We start from the raw sequence: 22,152 nt of genomic DNA, 5'->3' as shown, positions 1-22,152 counted from the left end.
TCTCATACACACATTCCTCTCACCAGCCTCCCCCACCCTTTGTCTCTCTCTCTCCTCATACCCCATTGTCTCTCTCACACACCCTCTCACACATTCACTCATACACACACTTCTCTCCCAGCCTCTCTCTCACACAGACTCAAACACCCCCCCACCCATCTCACACACCTCCTTTGTCTCACACACACCCCTACCTCCTCTCACCCACCCTTTGTCTCACACACTCTCACACCCCCTCCCTCTGTCTCTTGCACACTCACATCCTCCTTGTCTCTTTCACCTCCCCAAAACACTCACCATTGTCTCTCTCACACATACACCTTGCTCTGTGTTTCACACACCATTGTCATCATCTGTGCCTCACACCCTCTGTGTCACACTCACAGACCCCTCCCTGTCTCACACAGACTACACCTCCGTGTCTCACACCATCCATTGTCTCTGTCTTATGCCCTTCCTGTCTCACACTCCTACCCCTTCCTACTCACACCTATCCATGTCTCACCCCCTCACCATCTCCCTGTCTCACCCCCTCTGTCTCACATACTCACACCCCTCCCTGTCTCACACCCCATCTCACTCATACTCACAACCATCCCTCTCTCACACACTCACCCCCTCCCTGTCTCACACCACCTCTCTCTGTCTCACACACTCACCCCCTCCCTGTCTCACACCCCCTCTGTCTGTCTCACTCACACTCACCTCTCCCTGTCTCACACACACTACACCTCCGTGTCTCACCCATACACACCATCCATTGTCTCTGGCTCACGCCCTCCCTGTCTCACATTCATAGCCCCTCACCCTCACCGCTCCCACTCCCCCTCACCCCTCCCTGTCTCACACTCACACCCCTCTCTCTGCCACACTCACACGCGGTTGCGCTTGCGCCCCGGCTCCTCCTCCCGGCTTGTTGCGAGCGGGGCCGGGGCTGCCAGTCGCGGCGGAGCCGGTCGAGAACCGGAGCGGGGAGCTGAGCGGAACTGAGGCGGGTCCCAGAGCGATGGGGGCCCGGGCTCCCCAGCGCTCCTAGGCGGGCGGGTCCCCCCGATTCCCCACGGCGGCGCCCCGAGCTCATGGGCGGCCGCACGGGCTGAGACCCCCCGCCGGACGGGCTCGGAGGGACCCAGGCGTCCTGGCACCATGGCGTTCACCTTCGCCGCCTTCTGCTACATGCTCACCCTGGTGCTGTGCGCCTCGCTCATCTTCTTCGTCATCTGGCATGTGAGTGCGGGGTGGAGGGTGGGGGGTCGGGATGGGGGTTCGGTGCTGGGGGGGGGGGGGTCGGGATAGGGGGATCCGGGCTGTGGGATGGGCGTGCTGGGAGGCTTCCCGTGTCCCTGTCAGGCCTCCTCCTCTCCCAGCCAGACCCCCCGGAGATCGGTCCAAGGGGGGCAGTCACCCCATTCGTTCTGCCCCGTTTCTGGGGTTCGGGCTTGTCTCGCTACTTGCTCCCCCCACCCCCGCGTCTCTCGGTCCCCGCTGACAGGCAGTGCCTGAGTCTCTGCTTAGCGAGAATCGCGAATAATTCTGCAATGAAAGAGAGACAGACAATTCCCCTCTGCCCCCCATCATCCCCACCCCCCAACACCGCACCAGCCCCAGTTCCCATCACTCCCCATCGCCAGGCTCCCCGTCTCACCACCCCCCTTGGCCCTGCGCCCTGGCAGTCCGGTACCAGTTTGGGGGTGCTCCCCAGCCCGGGCTGTGGGAGGCGTTGGGCAGGACCGGGGCTCCCGTCAGTCCGTGTGTGTGTGTGTGTGTGTGTGTGTGTGCGCGCGCGCGCGCGATGGTGGTGGTGGTGATATGGAGCCGACGTAGCTAGGAAACCCACGGTGGGGGGGGGGGCTCTGCCTGCGCTGCCCCCCAGAACCCCCTAGCCCCCCCTCTGTCGTGGCTCCCCACTGTGTCCCAGCTCCCCCGGGTCTCCCCAACTGCCTCCCATCCTCCTCCCGGCCGGATCTTCCCCAAACACCCCCTTCCGCAGCCCGATCCCTCTCTCCCAACACCCTCCCGTGCAGGATCCCCCCTGCCCCCAGCCAAATCACCCGTGGCTCCCCCAAATTCCCCTCCGCTGGATCGCTCCCCACCCTTTGTTCCAGGGCTGCTGCATATCCCGGGCTCCCCGCAATGTAGCCCCCCTTCTCTCTCAGCCGTAGCTAGGGAACCTGGCGCTGGTTGCCATGGGAACTACATCTGTTTACAAGATGGGCTCTGGGTATCAATAACTGGGTGGTGGGTTTAACTTCTCTGGTTCTGGGAGGGAAGTCTCCCCATCGCTCCCCTTGCTAGCCCTGCACCCCCAGCTCCGCCAGTGCCCCTCAGCCCTGCCTTGCAGCCCCCCTCCTATCCTAGCCTCTGTGCCCCTCAGTCCCCACCTGCAGCCCCCTGCTATTCCAGCATGGGCTCCCCCACACGGACACTGGTCTGGCTTGGCTTTCCACTGCATAGAGACAGCCTGGGCCTGCCTCTCCTGTATCCCAGATCACTGCCTCATCATCTCTGCCCCCTCCCCATGGGCATCACAGCACAGCTGTTCCATCCCCCTCCTTGCCCACCCCCCACCCCCAGAGTACCCAACTACTTTGGCACCTGCCCCTGCCATGGGAGGCCTCCAACCACAGCTGTCTGGGGCAATGATCTTTGCAATAGTCGAGGATGAAAATGTGGTTGTGGGTGTTGGGAGTGAGAGGCACCAGCAGGGCTGTGAGGTGGGGAAGCCCAGGGCTGGGATAGCAGGGGGCTATGGGACAGGAGTGAGGGGCACCAGCAGTGTTTGGGGTATAGGATGCATTTGAAACAGGGACCATTCCTGACCCCTGACCAGAGGGGTCTGTCCTGGCAGCAACGATCCAGGGGGACCTGGGAACTGCAGGCTATTTCCTCCCCTGGTGCTGAGATGCAGCCACCTCTGGGGTGGGGCACAGGGGCTGTTTATACAGCAATCCCTTGCCTGGCACTGAGCTGCAGCTGCCTCTGGGGTGTGTGATAACAGGACAGGGTCACACAATAGTTTAGGACATGAAGTGAAGCAGAATCCTGTCTGTCTGAAGAGTGCCCTAGGAGGACACAGGAGTAGGGCTGGGTGTGACCTGCATTTCCCGTTTCATGGCAAATTCCACAAATTCAACATTTTTTCTGGAACAGAAGCAAAATATTTTGAAATTTCCCACAAAAAGAAACGACCTTTTCCAACTTTTAATCTTATTCTAGTTAAAAATCGATGAATTTTGTTCTGAAAAGTCGTTTCAAAACCAACTGCCAAACCTTTTCATTCCAAAACCGTGCAAACAAGACAGTTGGGTTTGGACAGAAATGGTATTTTTATCAAGAAACAGTCAGAGGAAAAATTTCAGCTCTAGTCAGAAGCAAAAGGGAATGTACCAAACAGAATGTGAGCAGAGCCCCTGATGTAAGGATTTTGTCCTGCCCGCTCCCTGCAGCACAGCGCCCCCTGCTGAGCCCCTCGCCCCGCTCCCTGCAGCACAGTGCCCCCTGCTGAGCCCCCCACCCTGCCCTGCTCCCTGCAGCACAGCGCCCCCTGCTGAGCCCCCCACCCTGCCCTGCTCCCTGCAGCACAGCGCCCTCTGCTGAGCCCCCCGCCCTGCCCTGCTCCCTGCAGCACAGCGCCCCCTGCTGAGCCCCCCGCCCTGCCCTGCTCCCTGCAGCACAGTGCCCCCTGCTGAGCCCCCCGCCCTGCCCTGCTCCCTGCAGCACAGCGCCCCCTGCTGAGCCCCTCGCCCCGCTCCCTGCAGCACAGCGCCCCCTGCTGCGCCCCTCGCTCTGCCCTGCTCCCTGCAGCACAGCGCCCCCTGCTGAGCCCCTCGCCCCGCTCCCTGCAGCACAGTGCCCCCTGCTATGCCCCCCGCCCTGCCCTGCTCCCTGCAGCACAGTGCCCCCTGCTGAGCCCCTCGCCCGGCTCCCTGCAGCACAGCGCCCCCTGCTGAGCCCCTCACTCTGCCCTGCTCCCCATGGCACAGCACCGCAGTGGGGTCAGTTATGACTGCAAGGAGGGAGTGCCCCCTATTGAGCCCCCCGCTCTGCTTCCTGCAGTACAGCGCCCCCTATTGAGGCCCACCCTGCAGCACAGCGGTGGAGGTTTTAGGGAGGGATGTGATGGGGGTTGAGCCCTGGGAGCAGCTATCCCAGATGGCTGTGGGGATGGAGGTACGGGTTGCTCCAGGCCTTGCTGGGCCCTGCGTCTAACCCCCCAGGGGTCCTGATAGTGAAGTTGTGTCACTGCCAGTGCTTAATTTGTGCCAGGGCTGAGCTCCGGCACTTTTAGGTGTGGCAGTTCATAGCCCCGCACCCTGGGCTTGCTGCATCAGTTATGAATGTAAAGAAATTGCTTGAGCCCAGCACCTCCTCCATTACAAATTAAGCACTGGCCACTACCCCCTGCTCTCCCCGGCCATTAACACCCTCCTGTGCACTGCCCCAGGGCCACACAATGGCCCATCCAGCCCAGTATCCCCCAGAGATGTGCTGAGGGGGAGCTCACTGTGGTGCACCCCCTTCCTTTCTGTGCTGGGGGTCAGGGGTTTGCATTGAACTCCAGCACCCCACAGCTAAGTGACCTTTCCTCCCTGAACATGTGGCACATCCCATAATACTTTGTGTGCTGAGGGGGGCCCTGCCCCATTCCCTTGCTACCCTCACTTGAGCACTTGGGAATCATAGATTCCCCTCCCCCCAGCAGTGGAGGGTAAACTGAGGCAAGAGGGTCAAACAGCTTGCACAGTGGTATTCAGGGAATCTGCAGGGGAGACAGGAACAGAAGCCAGGGGTCTTGAGCCCCAGCCCAGGGCCCCCACTCCCCTGACAGGGCCTGGCCCCTGAGGGGGCTTGGCTGCATGGGAGAGCCCACATGTGTCTGCACATTGCTTTGCTGGGTCTCCTCAACCAAGCTCCTAGCAGAGGTGGTCCCCCCACCCCCCGCGTAAGCCTCCCCATAGCAGTAAGTAGCCCTCTTGCCACCAGGGAGCGCAGGGGCTGAATGGTTCCCCGGACTTGAGACAGAGTGCTGGGGGATCCCTGTGTGGAAGGAGGGGCAGGGGCACTGGAACAATTTATACAGTGGGGGTGCTGAGAGTCATTGAACCAAACTGTAACCCTGGATAGGATGGAAGCCACTTCAAGTCAGGGGGTGTGGCAGCACCCCCAGCATCACTAGTTCCAGCACCTGTGGGGAAGGCGGGGAGCTCACCTAGCCAGGGCTCCTGTCTCAATAGGAGTGAATTGCTCTGGCTGTCCCCTTATCCTGCCCTTCCCCAGGCTCAGAACCCAGGTGACTGGGATCAGGGGACCCAGGGAATTGGGGGACACAGGTGACTGGGATCGGGGGACCCAGGTAATTGAGGGACCCAGGTGATTGGGGGACTCAGGCGATCAGGGATTGTGGTCCCTGACCCCTCGGAGCAGCAGGGAAAGTTCCTCCAGTGCACTCCCCCCCCCCCTTGCTGGAAACCATCCCGTTGCCCCGGCGACCGGCTCCCAGGCGGCCAATGGCGGGCGGGTCTTGCACTGGTTTCTCGCCCTCCTGTTCTGGGCAGGTGCTGGGCGCGGGGGAAATGGAGGGGATGGAGTTCATAGCTGTGCAAAGCCAGTGTACCTCAATCCTGACCCACAGCCCCCCCACTCTGCCACACCTCAATCCCACCTGCAGCCCCCAGCTCTGCCGATGCCCCTCAATCCCAACCCACAGCCCCACAGCTCTGCCAGTGCACCTCAATCCCGACTCACTGTCCCCCAGCTCTGCCACTGCCCCTTAATCCCAACCCGCAGCCCCCCAGCTCTGGCAGTGCCCTTCAGTCACAATCCAAAGCACCCCAGCTCTGCCAGTGCTCCTCAATCCTGACCCACAGCCCCCCGTTCTGCCGGTGCCCCTCAATCCCAATCCCCTGCTATTCCAGCCCTGGGCTTCCCTCCTCTCCCCCCCAGCACACACTGACCCCTAATCTCCCCCACTGTGCCTGTCACCAATTTATGTTTGTCCCAGCACAAGCTGGAGTGTTGGACCCTGTCTAGGGCCTGGTGTGTGCGGCAAATTTGTAGGGTCTCAGCTTCATTCTGTGTGGGGCAGGCACCCAGCCACAGAGAGCAGCAGCTAAATGGCCCAGCCAGCCACCTCGTTACCCCATCCCTCGCTCCCTGCTCCCCCAGCTGGCCTGGCAGGCTGTTCCTAGGGCTCAGGTTATGGGGGGAGGGTGCTGAAGCAGAATCCCTCCCCTGCCAGGCAGAGGAGCCGCGTGTGAGGGTTGCTAAGCAACCCCGACAGGCGCCTGTAGCCTTCATTGTTGCTTTGACAGGTACCAAGTGCAGCTCAGATCTGACTGTGACTGGAGAGGAGCCCAGGGCTGGGTTAGCAGGGGGCTGTGGGTTGGGATTGGGGGGCACCAGCAGAGCTATGGAGGATGGGGGAGAGCCCAGGGCTGGGTTAGCAGGGGGCTGCGGGTCAGGACTGGGGGCACCAGCAGAGCTGTGGGGGTCAGCACAGCCCAGGGCTGGGTTAGCAGGGGGCTATGGGTTAGGATTGGGGGGCACCAGCAGAGCTGCGGGGGTGGGGGAGAGCCCAGGCCTGGGTTAGCAGGGGGCTGCGGGTCAGGATTGGGGGGCACCAGCAGAGCTGTGGGGGTGGGGGAGAGCCCAGGGCTGGGTTAGCAGGGGGCTGCGGGTTGGGATTGGGGGGCACTAGCAGAGTTGTGGGGGTAGGGGAGAGTCCAGGGCTGGGTTAGCAGGTGGCTGTGGGTCAGGACTAGGGGCACCAGCAGAGCTGTGAGGGTCAGCAGAGCCCAGGACTGGGTTAGCAGGGGGACCTGCTTTGAGCAGGGGGTTGGACCTGATGACCTCCTGAGGTACCTTCCAACCCTGATATTCTGTGATTCTGTGTGGGTCAGGATTGGGGGCACCAGCAAAGCTGAGGGGGAGAGCCCAGGGCTGGGTTAGCAGGGGACTGTGGGTCAGGATTGTGGGCACCAGCAGAGCTGTGGAGGTCAGTGGAGCCCAGAGCTAGGCTAGCAGGGGAATGTGAGTCAGGATTGAAGGACACCAGCAGAGCAGAGCTGTGTGTCTCAGCCCATCACGTTGGTGGGTCTCTGCTCTGAGAGCCCAGAAACTGGTGATGGGAGTGGCTGGGGCGCATGTGAGGGAGCCAGGAAGCTCTGGGTGCTGGTTATTGGGCCTGGGTGTGATGGACCTGGTGAGGGAATGGGCAAACTCACGGGCGGGGGCTCTGGAAGGGGGAAGGGAATCCCCCAGACACACCTGCTGGAGACCACGGCAGCAGGACTGAGCTCAGGCTAGTGACAGAAATCTCCATTTGGGGAGGCCAGGAATGGGACATTTCCCCTCTGGGGGGGCATCGGCTCTGAGCCAGGTGGGGGGTTTGCTACAGGGACCGCCCCCCACTGTCTCACACCGGATCTCTCCCAGCCCCCGGAGGATGGGGAGGCGGAGGCTGAGTCACCCCATTTGGCTGGGGCTCTGGGGCTGGCTGTTCCGGAGCCGGCTGTGCTGGCAAGAGCCCAGGCAGAGCCATGTGGAGTCGAGGGAGGGAACTGGACCCCAAGGGAAGCTGGGTCCCTCCACATACTGCTGGGAGCTAACTTCCCTGGTAATGCTTGGGGGAGGATAGATCCAGCTCTTCAGTGGGCAGGTGAGTTCACGGGGGCTGGGAGCCAGGACTCCAGGTTCCATCCCAGCTCTGTCAGGGAGTAGGGTCTAGTGGTTAGAACAGGGGGGGAGGGGCTGGGAGCCAGGACGCCTGGGTTCCATCCCAGCTCTGTCAGGGAGTAGGGTCTAGTGGTTAGAACGGGGGGGAGGGGCTGGGAGCCAGGACACCTGGGTTCCATCCCAGCTCTGTCAGGGGAGTAGGGTCTAGTGGTTAGAATGGGGTGGGGGTGGGGGCTAGGAGCCAGGGTTCCAGGTTCCATCCCAGCTCTGTCAGGGGAGTAGGGTCTAGTGGTTAGAATGGGGGGGGGAGCTAGGAGCCAGGGTTCCAGGTTCCATCCCAGCTCTGTCAGGGGAGTAGGGTCTAGTGGTTAGAATGGGGGGGGGGGGGAGCTAGGAGCCAGGGTTCCAGGTTCCATCCCAGCTCTGTCAGGGGAGTAGGGTCTAGTGGTTAGAATGGGGGGGGGGCTAGGAGCCAGGGTTCCAGGTTCCATCCCAGCTCTGTCAGGGGAGTAGGGTCTAGTGGTTAGAATGGGGGGGGGGCTAGGAGCCAGGGTTCCAGGTTCCATCCCAGCTCTGTCAGGGGAGTAGGGTCTAGTGGTTAAAGCGGAGGGGCTGGGAGCCAGACTCCTGCTCTGATCATTGATATTTTTATTATTGATATGGAAGTGCAAAGTGGCTGAGACTGGTGAATTCCTGTCGGCTTTGTCAACTCTGTGGAGTTTATCAAGCAGTGACTGTTAACAGTAGGGTCTGTTTATTCCTCCCCACCTTCTGTATCCACGAGCCAGCCAGTCCCCTGGCCCTGGGGCTGGATTGGAGCCAGCGCCCCAGAGAGGGGAAGGCCCCATGTCCCATTCTCTGTTCTGGGGCCAGAGAGGAAGGGTGACAGAATGGGGAGTTGAGAAGGTGTGTGTGTGGGGAGGTATCTGGCTGAGTGCCCCAGTGGGTGGGACTGGCAGATGCTCCTCTCTGGCTTCATCAGCCCGCAAGTAGGGGTCGCCCTGTACAAATCAGCAGGATGGGGGTCTGATTTGCATATGTAAATAAGATTGTGTGGGTTGGGCCAGACACTGCACGGGTGATCATAGAATCATAGAATATCAGGGTTGGAAGGGACCTCAGGAGATCATCTAGTCCAACCCCCTGCTCAAAGCAGGACCAATCCCCAGACAGATTTTTTTACACCAGTTCCCTAAATGTCCCCCTCAAGGATTGAACTCACAACCCTGGGTTTAGCAGGCCAATGCTCAAACCACTGAGCTATCCCTCCCCCCCAGGGAGAACATAGCCCATGTTCTCAGGCGGCCCCACCATGGGCTTGTGTGACCCCCTCTAGCCTGCTTCCCATGGGGGGGCCCCTCCTGGGAACTCCCTACCCTTCTCTCAATGAATGGGTGAGCCCCCATGGGAATGGGGGGATGGATCCCTGTATAAACAACCCCTGCACCCCACCCCAGAGGCAGCTGCATCTCAGCACTGGATGAGAGATCCCTGGATACACTGCCCTCCTGTCCCACCCCAGACTCAGCCGGGTCCCAGGGCTGGGCCGGGAGGATCTGTCTCTCTCTGCTGCTGTCTCTGACCCTGCTCTCCCCCCACAGATCATCGCTTTTGACGAGCTGCACACAGACTTCAAGAGTCCCATTGACCAGGGGAACCCGGCGCGGGCAGTAAGTCAATAGATGTGGTGGGAGAGGTGTGTCTGTCTCTGTGTCCGTCTGTCTCTGACCCTCTCCCTGACTCACTGCGCCCCCCCACCCCACCTTCACGATGTCACCCATGTCATTCCTATTTTTCTTAAATGTGGTGTCCACTCAACTGTCCTCTGCCATGCATGAGTGATGGTGACATGAGGGGTGCAGGGCTCCCAGACTCCTGGGTTCTATCCAAGCTCAGGGAGGGGAGGGGAGTCCAGTGAGTTAGAGCGGGGGGGCTGGCAGCCAGGACTCCTGGGTTCTCTCCCACTGGCTGTGCTGCGCTGAAGTTTGTGTCACTCAAATTTTTTTTTGGAGGGTCCCAAAGTTCCCATCAGCCCCTGGGGCAGGTCCCCCGGGGGTGTCAACATCACTCTGGGGCTGGGATTTCAAAGGGCTTCCACGGCTCGGCACCAACCCACCCCGTCCCCAGTGCCCCACTCCCTGCTTCTCTCCTCATCACACCCTGGCCCAACCCCACGGCTTGCTGCTTTTTAATCTCTCTTTGCCTAGTTTGACCCAGCTGCATCACTGCTGGTGCCCCTCCATCCCAACCCACATCCCCGCTAGCCCTGCCCTGGGCTCGCACTCAGCTCTGCCGATGCCCCTCACTCCTGACCTGCAGCAACCCTGGGTCCTGTTCCCTCCAAGCTCATCAGTCCCAGCCCCCAATCCCCTGCTATCCCAGCAGCCCCCATTCAGATGGGGGTCAAGGTGTGGGTGGGTTCTGGGTGCTGGCTGTGCTCAGGCATGGGGGTCGAGGAGCTGTAATTAAAGGTGCTGCTGACAGTCACTAATGACTGCCCCCCCAGGGAGTTTGTGGGGGGGAGGGGTGAATAGCACCCTGGGGCCTTGAGAGGGGAAGGGGCTTGCCATGGGTCAGTGTCAGGGGCAGACCTGAGGAAAAAACCCCACTCCCGCCCCAGAGCCAGGGATAAAACCCAGGAGTCCTGACTTTCCCTCTCCCTCTCCCTCCTGCTCAAACCCCCTACACCAGCGTTTCTCAACCCCGGGGGCCAAGACCCAAAATCGGGTCACAGAATGTTCCAAAGGGTCGCATGGCAGCTCCTGTCCCAGGGGGCTGGCTGGGCTCTCCCTGCTCCATGCACTGCAATCTCTGGGGTCCCAGCACCACTCAGGTTTGGCCCAGCTGTCCAGATAGGCCAAATCTGAGTGGGTGGCGGCCCTGTAACCCCATGAGCCAGGTCACAACGCCACCCACCCACATTTGGTCCAGTCAGGGGGGCGGGGCCAAACCTGAGCAGCGCTGCAACCCCCAGAGGTTGCAATGCCTGGAACGGAGAGCTGAGCCCAGCCAGCACAGGAGCTGCTGCTGTGGGGTGAGTGCCAGGCAGTGCCCTCAGGATCCAACCGAAACCACCCCAAGGCCTCCACCCCCAGACTATTTAGTGAGTCACGACAGGCCATAAACATTTACAAATGGGTCCTGAGCCCAAAAAGGCTGAAAACCACTGCACTAGACCCCCTCCCCTCCCAGAGCGGGGGCTAGAACCCAGGTGTCCTGGTGGGTGGCGAGCCCTGTGTGCTGCCTGCGTGGCAGTTGCAGTAACAGAGTTGCTGGGAGAGGAATTCAGGTCACACTGAACTGTTTATATTTAGGGAAATGGAGTGGGAGCGATGGCCCCAGCTGCAGCCCCTGGCTTGGGGGGGGGGGGGGAAGGCTGAGGTTGCTGGGATTGACTCTGCCCAGCCCAGGCACAGTGGAGGGGATAGCTGGGTCAGGTGGAGGAATAACTCCTCACAGGGCAAAGTGCTCCCTGTCTGCACAGCCTTCCGGAGCCCGGGAGTCAACCACCTCCCTGCTCGCACACAGCATCTGCCTGACTGATGGGAGACTGAGGCACAGATGGGGGCGGGACTGGATCAGGGTCATGCAATGAGTAGGGACGAGAAAGGGAAATAGAACCCAGGAGTCCTGGCTCCCAGTCCCACTGCTCTAATCTAGACCCACTCTCACTCTAGATCTGGGGATAAAACCCAGGTGTCCTGGTTCCCAGCCTCCCCTTCCCCACTAGATCCCACTCTCACCCAAATTCTATTAATTGATATTTCAGTACTGGAGTAACCTCATTTCATATCTGATACCAGAATCCAGCCCCGACCCCAGTGCAGTCAGAGGTGACTCCGGATATACCCTGTGGGAGCTCACACCAGAATCTGGCCCCGACACCAGTGCAGTCCGGGGTGACTCCGGATACAACTTGTGGGAGATGACAACATTTAGTCCTCACCCCAGTGCAGTCAGGGGTGACTTTGGATACACTCTGTGAGAGCTGACACCAGAATCTGGCTCTGACCCCAAGTGCAGTCAGTGAGGGACTTTGGATTTACCTTGTGGGAGCTGACACCAGAATCCGGCCCTGATGTCAGTGCAGTCAGGGGTGACTCCGGATACAACTTGTGGGAGATGACAACATTTAGTCCTCACCCCAGTGCAGTCAGGGGTGACTTTGGATACACTCTGTGAGAGCTGACACCAGAATCTGGCTCTGACCCCAAGTGCAGTCAGTGAGGGACTTTGGATTTACCTTGTGGGAGCTGACACCAGAATCCGGCCCTGATGTCAGTGCAGTCAGGGGTGACTCTGGATTTATCCCAGGTAACCAACATCAGACTCTGGCCCACACTCCATTGCAGTCAGATGGTGACTTTGGATTTACTCAGGCTCTCAGCTCAGAATCTGTCCCTAGCCCCATTGCACTTGGTGACTCTGGATCAGTGCTGAATGTGTGCCAGGGCGGAGCCCCCAGCACCTCTGGGCTTGCTGCATCTGGTATGAATGTGAAAAAATTGTGTGAGCCCCGGCACCTCTTTCATTACATAGTCAGCACTGCTCTGATTGACCGGGGGAAGCTGAGCTCAGAATCCAGCCCTTATCCCGTTGCTGTTGCTGGGTGACTGGATTTACCACAGGGGAATTGAGATCTGGGGGCCACTGGGGGCTGGTGGGGATGAGATGGGAGTGAAGGAGGAGGGGAGAGAAGGAGCTGGGGAAATTGATGGGGGTGGGTTCGGGGGGATGACCTTGCTCAGGTGGGGGGTGGAGGTGTCACAGCGGAGTGAATTTGGGGGTCTGGCTGTGCTCAAGAGGGGGTGAGCAGGTGGGGGGAACTTGCTGTGTGAGTCCTATTTGTAAGTTTGCCTTTCATGTTACTGATCCAGCCAGGGTTTGGGGTTGACTGGGTGGCTAAAGGGCAGAGACACTGAGGTTTCAGTCCCCCCAGATGAAGCTTGAGTTGCTTCCTGTTCTCTGCAGGGTTGGTGGCAGTGTGGGGTGCCCAGGGCTGGATAGCAGGGGCTGCGGGTTTAAGGGGCTCTGACAGAGCTGTGCGGGGAGCCCAGGGCTGGATAGCAGGGGCTGCGGGTTTAAGGGGCTCTGACAGAGCTGTGCGGGGAGCCCAGGGCTGGATAGCAGGGGCTACGGGCTAGCACAGGGACACCAGCAGAGTGTCCAGGACTCCAGAGCTGGAATCCTCTCAGGCTGAGTCTCTGCTGGAAAAAGCTGCCATTTGAAGTCCCTGTTGCCTGGTCTCAGGGTTTGACTGTGACATTTGGTGTCTTAGGGTATGTCTATGCTACAACCAAACACCCGGGCTGGCTCCTGTCAGTTGATTCGGGTTCATGGGGCTCCCTCCCTCTTTACGGGGTTCCAGAGCCCAGCTCCAGCCCCAGCCCCAGCCCATACATTGACACTGCAGTTGTATAGCCTCTCAGCCTGAGCATTGCCAGCCGGAGTCAGCTCGCATGGCCTAGCTATATCTGTTTTATTGCAGTGTAGACATGCCTTTAAATCCCCAGCTCCCAGAGTCCTGGGATCTTCTGAGAATCGTGGCTTTCATATGTAAAACCCCCAGCAAGTTTCTCTCCCTTGTGGGGAGAAGCTGGGATCTGCTTCCTGGAGGCACCCTCCAGGCGCCAAGCCGATAAATACAAGCCCAGTGGCACATGGTTTCAAAGTCAGTCTCATGGTTTTGGGGCCCCACTCGCCTTGGGGTTCATGCTGAAGAAACTGGAAATGTAAATGGTCCCTTTCCCCTCATGGGAGCACAAGTGGAGCCACTTCTCTTGAGCTCTGTCTATGTAGGGTATAGTATTTGTGTTTGTAGTTGTGCAAGGCTTAATGTCTGGTGTTTATGTGGGGTCTTGTCTATGTTTGTGTAGGGCTTAGTCTCACTGTTTATGTAGGATATTACAATATCCTTGACTTGTGTATTGTACAAGCCTTAACTAAGGACACACAGTGTGTCAGACAATGATGTGAATGATGGAGCCTAAACCCTCTTTACGGCTTGGGAGGAAGGACGTGGGGCCCCAGAGGCCCTGGGATTTGGGCTCCACCTTCATTTTGGAGTTTCTGCAAACCCCAGCCCTATATAAGGGCAATGAGGTGTCTTTATGGCTACTTGCACCCCACCCCTGACCCCAGCTCCAGCAATACCCCAACACACAAAACTAATTCCCAGAGCAGGTATCCATGTACACCCTCCCCTCCCCCACTAGACCTCATTCACCTCCCACAGCTGAGCATAGAACCCAGGAGTCCTGGCTCCCCTCCACCCCCACATCCTGCTCTAACCACAAGGTTCCTAGATTATAAAGCCAGAAGGGACAATTGTGATCATCTAGTCTGTCCTCTAGTCTATTTAAAGCACTGGAGCAGGTTACTTGGGGAGGCAGCTGAATTCCCATCAGTGGAAGTTTTTAAGAACAGGTTAGACAAACACCTGGCAGGGGTAAGCCAGGTTTATTTGGTCCTGCCTCACGCAGGTGGGTGGCCTAGATGACCGTGTTAGGTCCATTCCAGCCCTACATTGCTATGATTATATAACATAGGGTATAGGACTTCTATGAATTAATCCCTGGTTGCACTAGACTAGAGCAGATCTGAGGGCCGCCCAGAGGATTCAGGGGGCCTGGGGCGAAGCGGGGGAGCTTGTACTCACTGGGCAGCGCTCCGAGTCTGCAGTGGCGGCTTTTCAGCGGCGGGGGGCCCTTCAGTTGCTCCGCGTCTTCGGCAGCACTGAAGGGCCCCCCGCCGCCGAAATGCCGCCAAAGACCTGGACTGCCACCGGGTGAGGAAAGGGATTCTCGGCCAGGGCTCGTGGGGCCCCTGCGGGGCCTGGGGCCTGGGGCAAATTGCCCCACTTGCCCGCCCTCTGGGCGGCCCTGCAGATCTGTCAGAAAAACATCCCGTTTTGATTTAAACATCGCCAGTGACGGCAAATCCGCCACAGCTGTGGATAAATTGTTCCAACAGTTAATTACCTGCACTGTTAAAAATGTAGGTGTCTTATCCCTAGTCTGAATTGGGCCAGCTTCAACTTCCAGCCCTTGGCTCTTGTTAGACCTTCGGCTGCTCTACTGCAGCTCCATTATCTAATTTCTGTTCCCCACGTAGGTGCTTCTAGCCTGTGATCAAGTCACCCCTTAGCCTTCTCTTTGTTAAACTAAACAGATCGAGCTCCTGGAATCTCTCACTCTGTTCTCTAAGTCTTTAGTCATTCTCGTGGCTCTTCTCTGAGCCCTCCAATTTATCAGTGTCCCTCTTGCACTGTGGGCACCAGGATTGGAGGCAGGATTCCAGCAGCGGCTGCATCAGCGCCACATACTGAGGTAACAGAACCTCCCTTCTCCTAGTCGAGATTCCCCTGTTTACACACCCCAGGATCGCATTCGCCCTTTTAGTCACAGCGTCGCACTTGGGAGCTTGTGTTCAGCTGATCATCCGCCATGAGCCCCAAGCCCTTGTCAGAGTTCCCTGTCCTGAAAGTATGGCCTGCGTTCTTTGTTCCTAGGGGTGTATGTTTACATTTGCCCATATTACAACATACATTGTTTGCTTGAGCCCAGCTTACTCAGGGAGCCAGATCGCTCTGTATCCGTGATCTAACTTCATTATTTATCACTCTCCCAATCTTTGTGTCATCTGCAAACTTTCTGTGATGATTTGATGTTTTCTTCCAGGTCACTGATAAAAATGTTAACTAGCGTAGGGCCAAGAGCAGCTCCTTTGGGACCCCACTAGAAACACTCCCATTCAATGATGATTCCCTGTGGACAGTTACGTTTTGCGACCTAGCACTTAACCAGCTTTACCCCATTTAATGTGTGTCATGCTGGGTTTGTATTGTTCAAGGTTTCGTATCACAATGTCATGCAGCATCACGTCAAATGCCTTACAGAAGTCTCAATATATTGCATCAGCTTTATTACCTTTATCAACCTAACTTGGAATTTCATTGACAAATATACCAAATTAGATGGACAGGAGCTATTTTCCATAAACCCACATTGATTGGCATTAATTATATCACACTCCTATACTTCTTTATGAATTGGGTCCCATCATATCTGCTGCCCCATGTCTTGCCTGGGATTGATGTCAGGCTGACAAGCCTGTAATTACACAGGTCCATCCTTTGACCCTGTTTAAATATTGGCACAACATTAGTGTTCTCCCAGTCCTCTAGAACAGGGCTTCTCAACCTTTTTCTTTCTGAGCCCCCCCTCCCCCCCCGTCAACATGATATAAAAAATCCACAGCCCACCTGGGCCATAACAACTGGCTTTCTGCATATGAGAGCCAGGGCCTGTGTTAGGGGTAGAAAGCTGGGCAATTGCCTGGGGCCCCATGCCACAGCGAGCCCTGCACAGCTAAGTTGCTCAGGCTTTGGCTTCAGCCCCACGTGGCAGGGCTCAGAGCCCCAGGCTTCAGCCCCATGCACTGGGGCTTTGGCTTTCTACCCTGGGCCCCAGTGAGTCTAATGCTGGCCCTGCTTGGAGGACCCCCGGAAACCTGCTCGCGCCCTCCCCCCCAGGGGGCCTTGGTCCCCTGGTTGAGAACCTCTGTTCTAGAACGTCCCCAGTGCTCCAAAACGTATTGAAAAATCAACTCTAATGGTCCAGAGAGCACCTCGGTCAGCTCTTTTAATACATTTGGATGCAAGTTACAGGGCGTAGCTGATTAAGAAATGTCTTAACTTTAGTAGATGCTGTTTAACATCCTCCGGAATTACTATTGGAATAGAAAGTGTTTCATCACCACCATCATCATATAATATGAACACATTATCTGGCTTTTTCTCAAATACAGAACACAAATAGTTATTGAATACTTCTGCCATTTCTACATTATTATTGACAATTTTGAAATTTCCATTTAGTAATGGACCAATGTTGTTTTGTTCTTAATATTCTTGAAAAAAAGTCCTTCTCATTGTACTTAACTCTGCTGGCCAAACATCACTCCTGGTGTCCTTTTGCTTCTCTTATTAATTTTCTACAATTCCTAGCTTCTGATTTATATTCATGGCTATTGACTTCCCTTCTTTCCCATATCTATCTATCTATCTATCTATCTATCTATCTATCTATCTATCTATCTATCTATCTATCTATCTATCTATCTATCTTGTTCATTTATTGTAATGAACTGCCCTCACTTCATCTCCAAGAGAGGTGGGTTCTTTCTTGATTGTGGCTTTTTAGGCTTCTATTAAAATGTTCTTAAACAATTCCTAATTATCATTCACATTTTTCTCATTAAATTCTGCCTCCCAGCTGACTTGGTTCCTTTTAGCTTTCAGCCTTGTGAAACTAGACCTTTTAAACATAAGTTAATATATTGCTAGTTTGGAGTTTATTCTGTTTATACATAACAAATGTGATCAAGTCATGATCACTTGCACCTAAGCAACAACAAATTTTTAGTTCTGTGCTCAATTCCTCTTTATCTGTCCAGATGAGGTCCAATATAGAATTCCCTCATGTTGGATGCAACACTCTGAGCTAAGAAATTGTCATTTATAATTGCGATCTATAATATATAGAAATTCCAAAGATGTTTTAGCACTGACAGCAGGAGGCCTCCAGCATATGTCACTCAGATTGAAGCCCCCATGATCCCACTGTTTATTCCCCCTCTACCCATTAAAAACAGCTGTGGAAGGAGCCAGGCATCCTGTTCCCTAGTGGATTTGGTGGCATGTAGAAGACACCATCTAGTAACCAATCTATTGTTTTATCTGTTAGGACATTGATCCATCAGCATTGTAGATCATTTGCTTCTGAGCTGTGGGTGACTCAGACACACATAATGCCATATTTGACACACCCCTTGCCTTTTTGCCCATTTGATCCTTCCTAAATAGGTTATAACCATTGATTTTTAACATTCCAACCCAACTCCCGTCCCAGAGCCAGGTATAGAACTCAGGAGTCCTGACTCCCAGCCCCTCCCACCAGGCTTGAACACCCCTCTCTGTTCCTGCCTCCCCCCCTTCTCTCAGCCCTCCCCTGTGCCAGCTCTCAATCTAATTCCCTGTTTCTTTCCCCCCTGCAGCGAGAGCGATTGAAAAACATTGAGCGGATTTGCTGCCTCCTGAGAAAGGTGCGTCCGTGTGTCCCTGTCCCTGCCTCACCTGTCTGTGTGTCCCCCGCATCCATGTGGCCCCATCCCTGCCCCTTATGTCTTAGCTCTTCCAGTCTCCAAAACAGTGAATGACCAGTTCTTGAACCCCCAACCTGGGAGCAACTGACAGCGCCTGAACCCGCCATCCCCCTCAACTCCTGCACCTCGATGAACATCTGCACCTCCTCCCTATAGCCTCCTCACCTCTCCCCACTGCATCCTGAACCCCCCAGCTCCAGCACTCCTCCCCTTCCTGGGCTTCCTGAACTTCCTCCCCACAGCCCCCCACACCTCTTCCCACAGCCTCCTGAACCCCCAAACCCTCTCCCATCTCCTGCCCCTCCTAGGCTCCCTGGACTTCAGCCCCACAGCCCCCCCACTTCTCCCAGAGCCTTCTGAACTCCCAACTCCCTCAGCTCCCTGCATCTCCTCCCCACAGCCCACCACATCTCTCCTCACAGCCTCGTCTGCTCACACCCCTTCCCCTCCTAGGCTCCCTGAAGCCTCCTCCCTGAAGCACCGCCTCCCTGAAGCCCCCAGCACCTCTCCCCATGGCCTCCTGATCCCCCAAGCCCCCTCCCAACCCTTCTCCTCCTAGGCTTCCTGCACCTCCTCCCCACAGCTGCCCCCCACCTCTCCCCACAGCCTTCTGAGCCCCCCTCACACCTCCTCCTTCTAGACTCCTAGCATCTTCTTCCCACAGCCCCCTGAACCCTCACCCAGCCAGCCAGTCCCCACCTGCCTTAGGGCCAGATCAGAGCTGCCCCCAGGAAAGGCCCCATATCCTATTCCCTGCTACCCTGAGCCAGCCAGTTCCCCTGCCCTGGGGCCAGATGGGAGCTGGTGCCCCTGGGGAGGTGCTGTGTTGCTTTTGTCAGTTTCCCTGTTGTGTGTTGCTCTGCGTTCCCATTTGAGAATACGCCCCCCACTCCCCCATGTATTATTTATACCTGGCTGCTGGCAGGACAGGACATGGCCACATCAAAGCCGCGGAATACTAATGGGGTGCCTGTGGGGAGCAAAGTGTGCTGAGGCGGCATCCACCCGCCATTGGTACTGGGAGCCAGGTAGTGTTGCCAATTTTGGTTGGACGTATTCCTGGAGGTTTCCTCACATGACATAATCTTTAATTACAGATTAATCTTAAATTCCTGGAGACTCCAGGACAATCCTGGAGGGCTGACAACCCTAGAGCCAGGACTCCTGGGTTCTATTTCCCCACTGACCAGGGCCTGCTCTCCCTTCCAGCTCGTGGTCCCTGAATACTCTATCCATGGGCTCTTCTGCCTCATGTTCCTGTGTGCAGCCGAGTGGGTCACCCTGGGCCTCAACATCCCTCTGCTCTTTTACCACCTCTGGAGGTGAGTGAGGTCTGCGCCCTGGGAGCCAGCCCTCCTCGAGAGGACAGCCTCTGGGGGCAGTGGGTTGGGATTGAAGGACATGGGGCAGGAGTACCCAGGACTGGGCTAGCAGGGGAACCGGCAGAGCCGTGGGCATGACTGGGCTAGCAGGGGGACCGGCAGAGCCGTGGGCATGGCTGGGCTAGCAGGGGGACCGGCAGAGCCGTGGGCGTGGCTGGCCTAGCGGGGGGACCAGTAGAGCCGTGGGCGTGGCTTGGCTAGGCGGGGGACTGGCAGAGCCGTGGGCGAGGCTGGCCTAGCGGGGGGACCAGTAGAGCTGTGGGCGTGGCTGGGCTAGGCGGGGAGAGCGGCAGAGCCATGGGCATGGCTGGGCCAGCAGCGGGGACCGGCAGAGCTGTGGGCGTGGCTGGGCTAGGCAGGGGGACCGGCAGAGCCGTGGGCATGACTGGGCTAGCAGGGGGACCGGCAGAGCTGTGGGCATGACTGGGCTAGCAGGGGGACCGGCAGAGCTGTGGGCGTGGCTGGGCTAGGTGAGGGGACCAGCAGAGCCGTGGGCGTGACTGGGCTAGCAGGGGGACCGGCAGAGCCGTGGGCATGGCTGGCCTAGCAGGGGGGACTGGCAGAGCCATGGGCGTGGCTGGGCTAGTGGGGGGACCGGCAGAGCCGTGGGCGTGGCTGGGCTAGCAGGGGGGACCGGCAGAACCGTGGGCGAGGCTGGGCTAGGAGGGGGGACTGGCAGAGCCGTGGGCGTAGCTGGGCTAGGAGGGGGGTCTTTCCTAAGTACTACAGGAGCCCCTTGCATGAGGAGTTTGGGAGGACAAAGACGCTGTCTGAGCCCTGGCCTCATTGCCCCCCAGGTACTTCCACCGCCCGGCAGACGGGTCCGAGGTGATGTACGATGCTGTCTCCATCATGAACGCCGACATCCTCAACTACTGCCAGAAGGAGTCGTGGTGCAAACTAGCCTTCTATCTGCTGTCCTTCTTCTACTACTTGTACAGGTAGCGCCCCAACACGGTTTCTGGGAATCCTTTCCAGGGACTGAGATGCAGCCTCCTCTGGAGTGGGGCACAGGGAGGTTATACAGGGATCCCTCACCCCATACTGAGGTACAGCTGTCTCTGGGGTGGGGTGCAGGTCTGTGTGCCTGGCGCTGAGACTCTGTTCCCCTCGCTCCTGACCTGCAGCTCTGTTATGCTGCAGCATTTCAGGGTGTCTCTTTCTCTTTCTCTCCCCAGTATGGTTTATACTTTGGTGAGTTTCTAAGAGGACTGAGTGGGGGCCCCACAATTATCTCAGTGGCTGCTCCCGGACTCCTGGGTTCACCCCCAACCAGCTGTTTCTAGGAGAGCTCAAGAGATGCTGGGAACACAGGGGGGCCCTGAAACTCCAACACCCCCACGGATTTGAGGCTCTGCCCCATCGCTGGACGACTCGCAGGATCAGACATTGGGCCTCCCGGTATTAGGGCCGCCCCGCGTTTTGAGTGACTCACTAAACCCTGCTGCCCCTCATTTCTGCAGCGCCCATGAGGAGGGGAGCATCTCCTCCCAGATGTACCCTCCCCACCTGTGAGATGGGGGCCAGGGCAGGAGTGACCCCCCCCACCGCAGCTGGGACACTCCCCATTGCTACACCCCATTGTGAGCCTGTCTGTTGGGGGGCAGGGAGAGGGATGGGGCACCCTGCCCCACTGTTAAACCCATTTTAGGGTGCAGGGGAGCTGGGTACTGGGCACCCCTCCCCTGCAGTGTCATTATAATGTGGAGGTAGGGGCTCAGGGCTGATGTCCCCAACACAAGACCAGGAGGGTTATTCTGTTGGACACGTTTATGTCTAATCCAGGGGGTGTAACCCACAACCTAGGGAGCACAGCCCCTGGCCCCCCCACCCACCCCAGGGCAGGCCCAAACCCCACACATGCCAGGGCATGGCAGGGTATTTCTGTGTGTTTGTAGTGTTGAATTTGTTACCAGGAGTTATTGTCTGGAGTGGGGGTTGGGGGGCCAAGGGGTGCCTTAACTAGACCCCAGGGAGAAGGGGATCAAGGCTGAACAATGACACCCCCACCAGGTCACACACCCCTTGCAAATGTCAGGGCCCCTCTAACCTGCCTCCTCATTACCAAGTTTGGGGAGGATTTGGAGGTGCACTCAAATTTGGGCTTTGAGCCCAGAAAATTGGGATGGGGTCCCTGTGTTGGGGTGACCTGTTATCTTGCATGGGGAGTCCCTGAGCAGAGCACCCCGTTATCCCACATGGGGAGCTGTTCTGGGCTCAGTGCCGGTGGTGCTGGGGAGGAAACCCCTGGTCTTAGAGCGAGGGGATTCCACCGCCCTACCCCCACCTCCACCTGGGGTCAGGCCCACACAGAAGCGGACCCTGGTGCCAGAGCTGTCTACAGGTGTGGGGGGGAAATCGCTTCCCCTTGGTTCCCCCCCCCCTTCCCCTCCCATGGGGCATTTGTGTATAAAAGAAACATTGGATAAACAATCCTCAACTTTGTGGCTAAATAAAAACTTGCAAAAAAAAAAAAAAAAAAGTGCCCCATTGACCTCCTGGTGTCTGTAAGTGGGACATGGGCCATCAGGGAGCGCCGGCTCCAATCTGGCCACAGGGCGGAGAGGAGTGGGGGGGAGGCGCTTTCCACTCTAGGGGGCACCAGCTCCAATCCAGTCCCCTGCTACAGCGCTTCATCGCCCCCCTCCACAGCCACAGGCGAGGGGCTGAGCAGGCCCCGGACTGGCTGCCTCCAAAGGCAGGCAGGCGGCACATTGCTGGGGCTGGGGAGGGGAGGGGCGTGCTCTGGCACTGCTGCTGTGGAGGCCAGTGAGGTGCTGGGCAGCCTGGTCCCACCAATCCTGCCTCCGGGGACATGTCTATGCTCCCAGCCCCCAGGGCACTGGGGAGCTGCTTTGCACTGCAACAGCCCAGAGGCCTTCAAGGGGTGCCAACATTGTGGTTCAAAACTAAGGGCCTGTTTTCATGCCCC

At 57.6% G+C, this 22,152-nt stretch overlaps 1 protein-coding gene across 2 annotated transcripts; it reads left to right on the top strand.

The window, feature by feature from the left end:
• The first annotated feature begins 874 nt into the window (after positions 1 to 874).
• On the top strand, positions 875 to 21,702 carry CNIH2 (cornichon family AMPA receptor auxiliary protein 2). Of its 2 annotated transcripts, XM_005305441.5 has the most exons (6): positions 875 to 1,227; positions 9,276 to 9,344; positions 17,731 to 17,778; positions 19,048 to 19,160; positions 20,018 to 20,161; positions 20,399 to 21,702. In XM_005305441.5, the coding sequence occupies exons 1-6, from the start codon at positions 1,147 to 1,149 to the stop codon at positions 20,424 to 20,426; spliced, it is 483 nt and encodes a 160-aa protein (XP_005305498.1). In that variant the 5' UTR covers positions 875 to 1,146; the 3' UTR covers positions 20,427 to 21,702. The 2 variants fall into 2 exon arrangements, with proteins under 2 accessions (XP_005305498.1, XP_042705708.1); XM_042849774.2 differs by lacking the exon at positions 17,731 to 17,778 and having other exon boundaries at positions 1,002 to 1,227; positions 20,399 to 20,565.
• Positions 21,703 to 22,152: the final 450 nt, after the last annotated feature.

Source organism: Chrysemys picta, chromosome 7 (assembly GCF_011386835.1).
Source record: "Chrysemys picta bellii isolate R12L10 chromosome 7, ASM1138683v2, whole genome shotgun sequence".
Taxonomy (NCBI): Eukaryota; Metazoa; Chordata; order Testudines; family Emydidae; genus Chrysemys; species Chrysemys picta.
The sequence above is the reverse complement of the archived record's forward strand: the minus strand, read 5'-3'. Positions and strand labels throughout refer to the sequence as shown.

Bases quoted from the DNA above. Each gene is read 5' to 3' on its own strand.
- CNIH2 (XM_005305441.5), top strand. From the start codon at position 1,147: ATGGCGTTCACCTTCGCCGCCTTCTGCTACATGCTCACCCTGGTGCTG. The intron at 9,345-17,730 runs GTAAGTCAATAG...TCCCCCCTGCAG, and splicing joins AGGGGAACCCGGCGCGGGCA to CGAGAGCGATTGAAAAACAT. The intron at 20,162-20,398 runs GTAGCGCCCCAA...TTCTCTCCCCAG, and splicing joins TTCTTCTACTACTTGTACAG to TATGGTTTATACTTTGGTGA.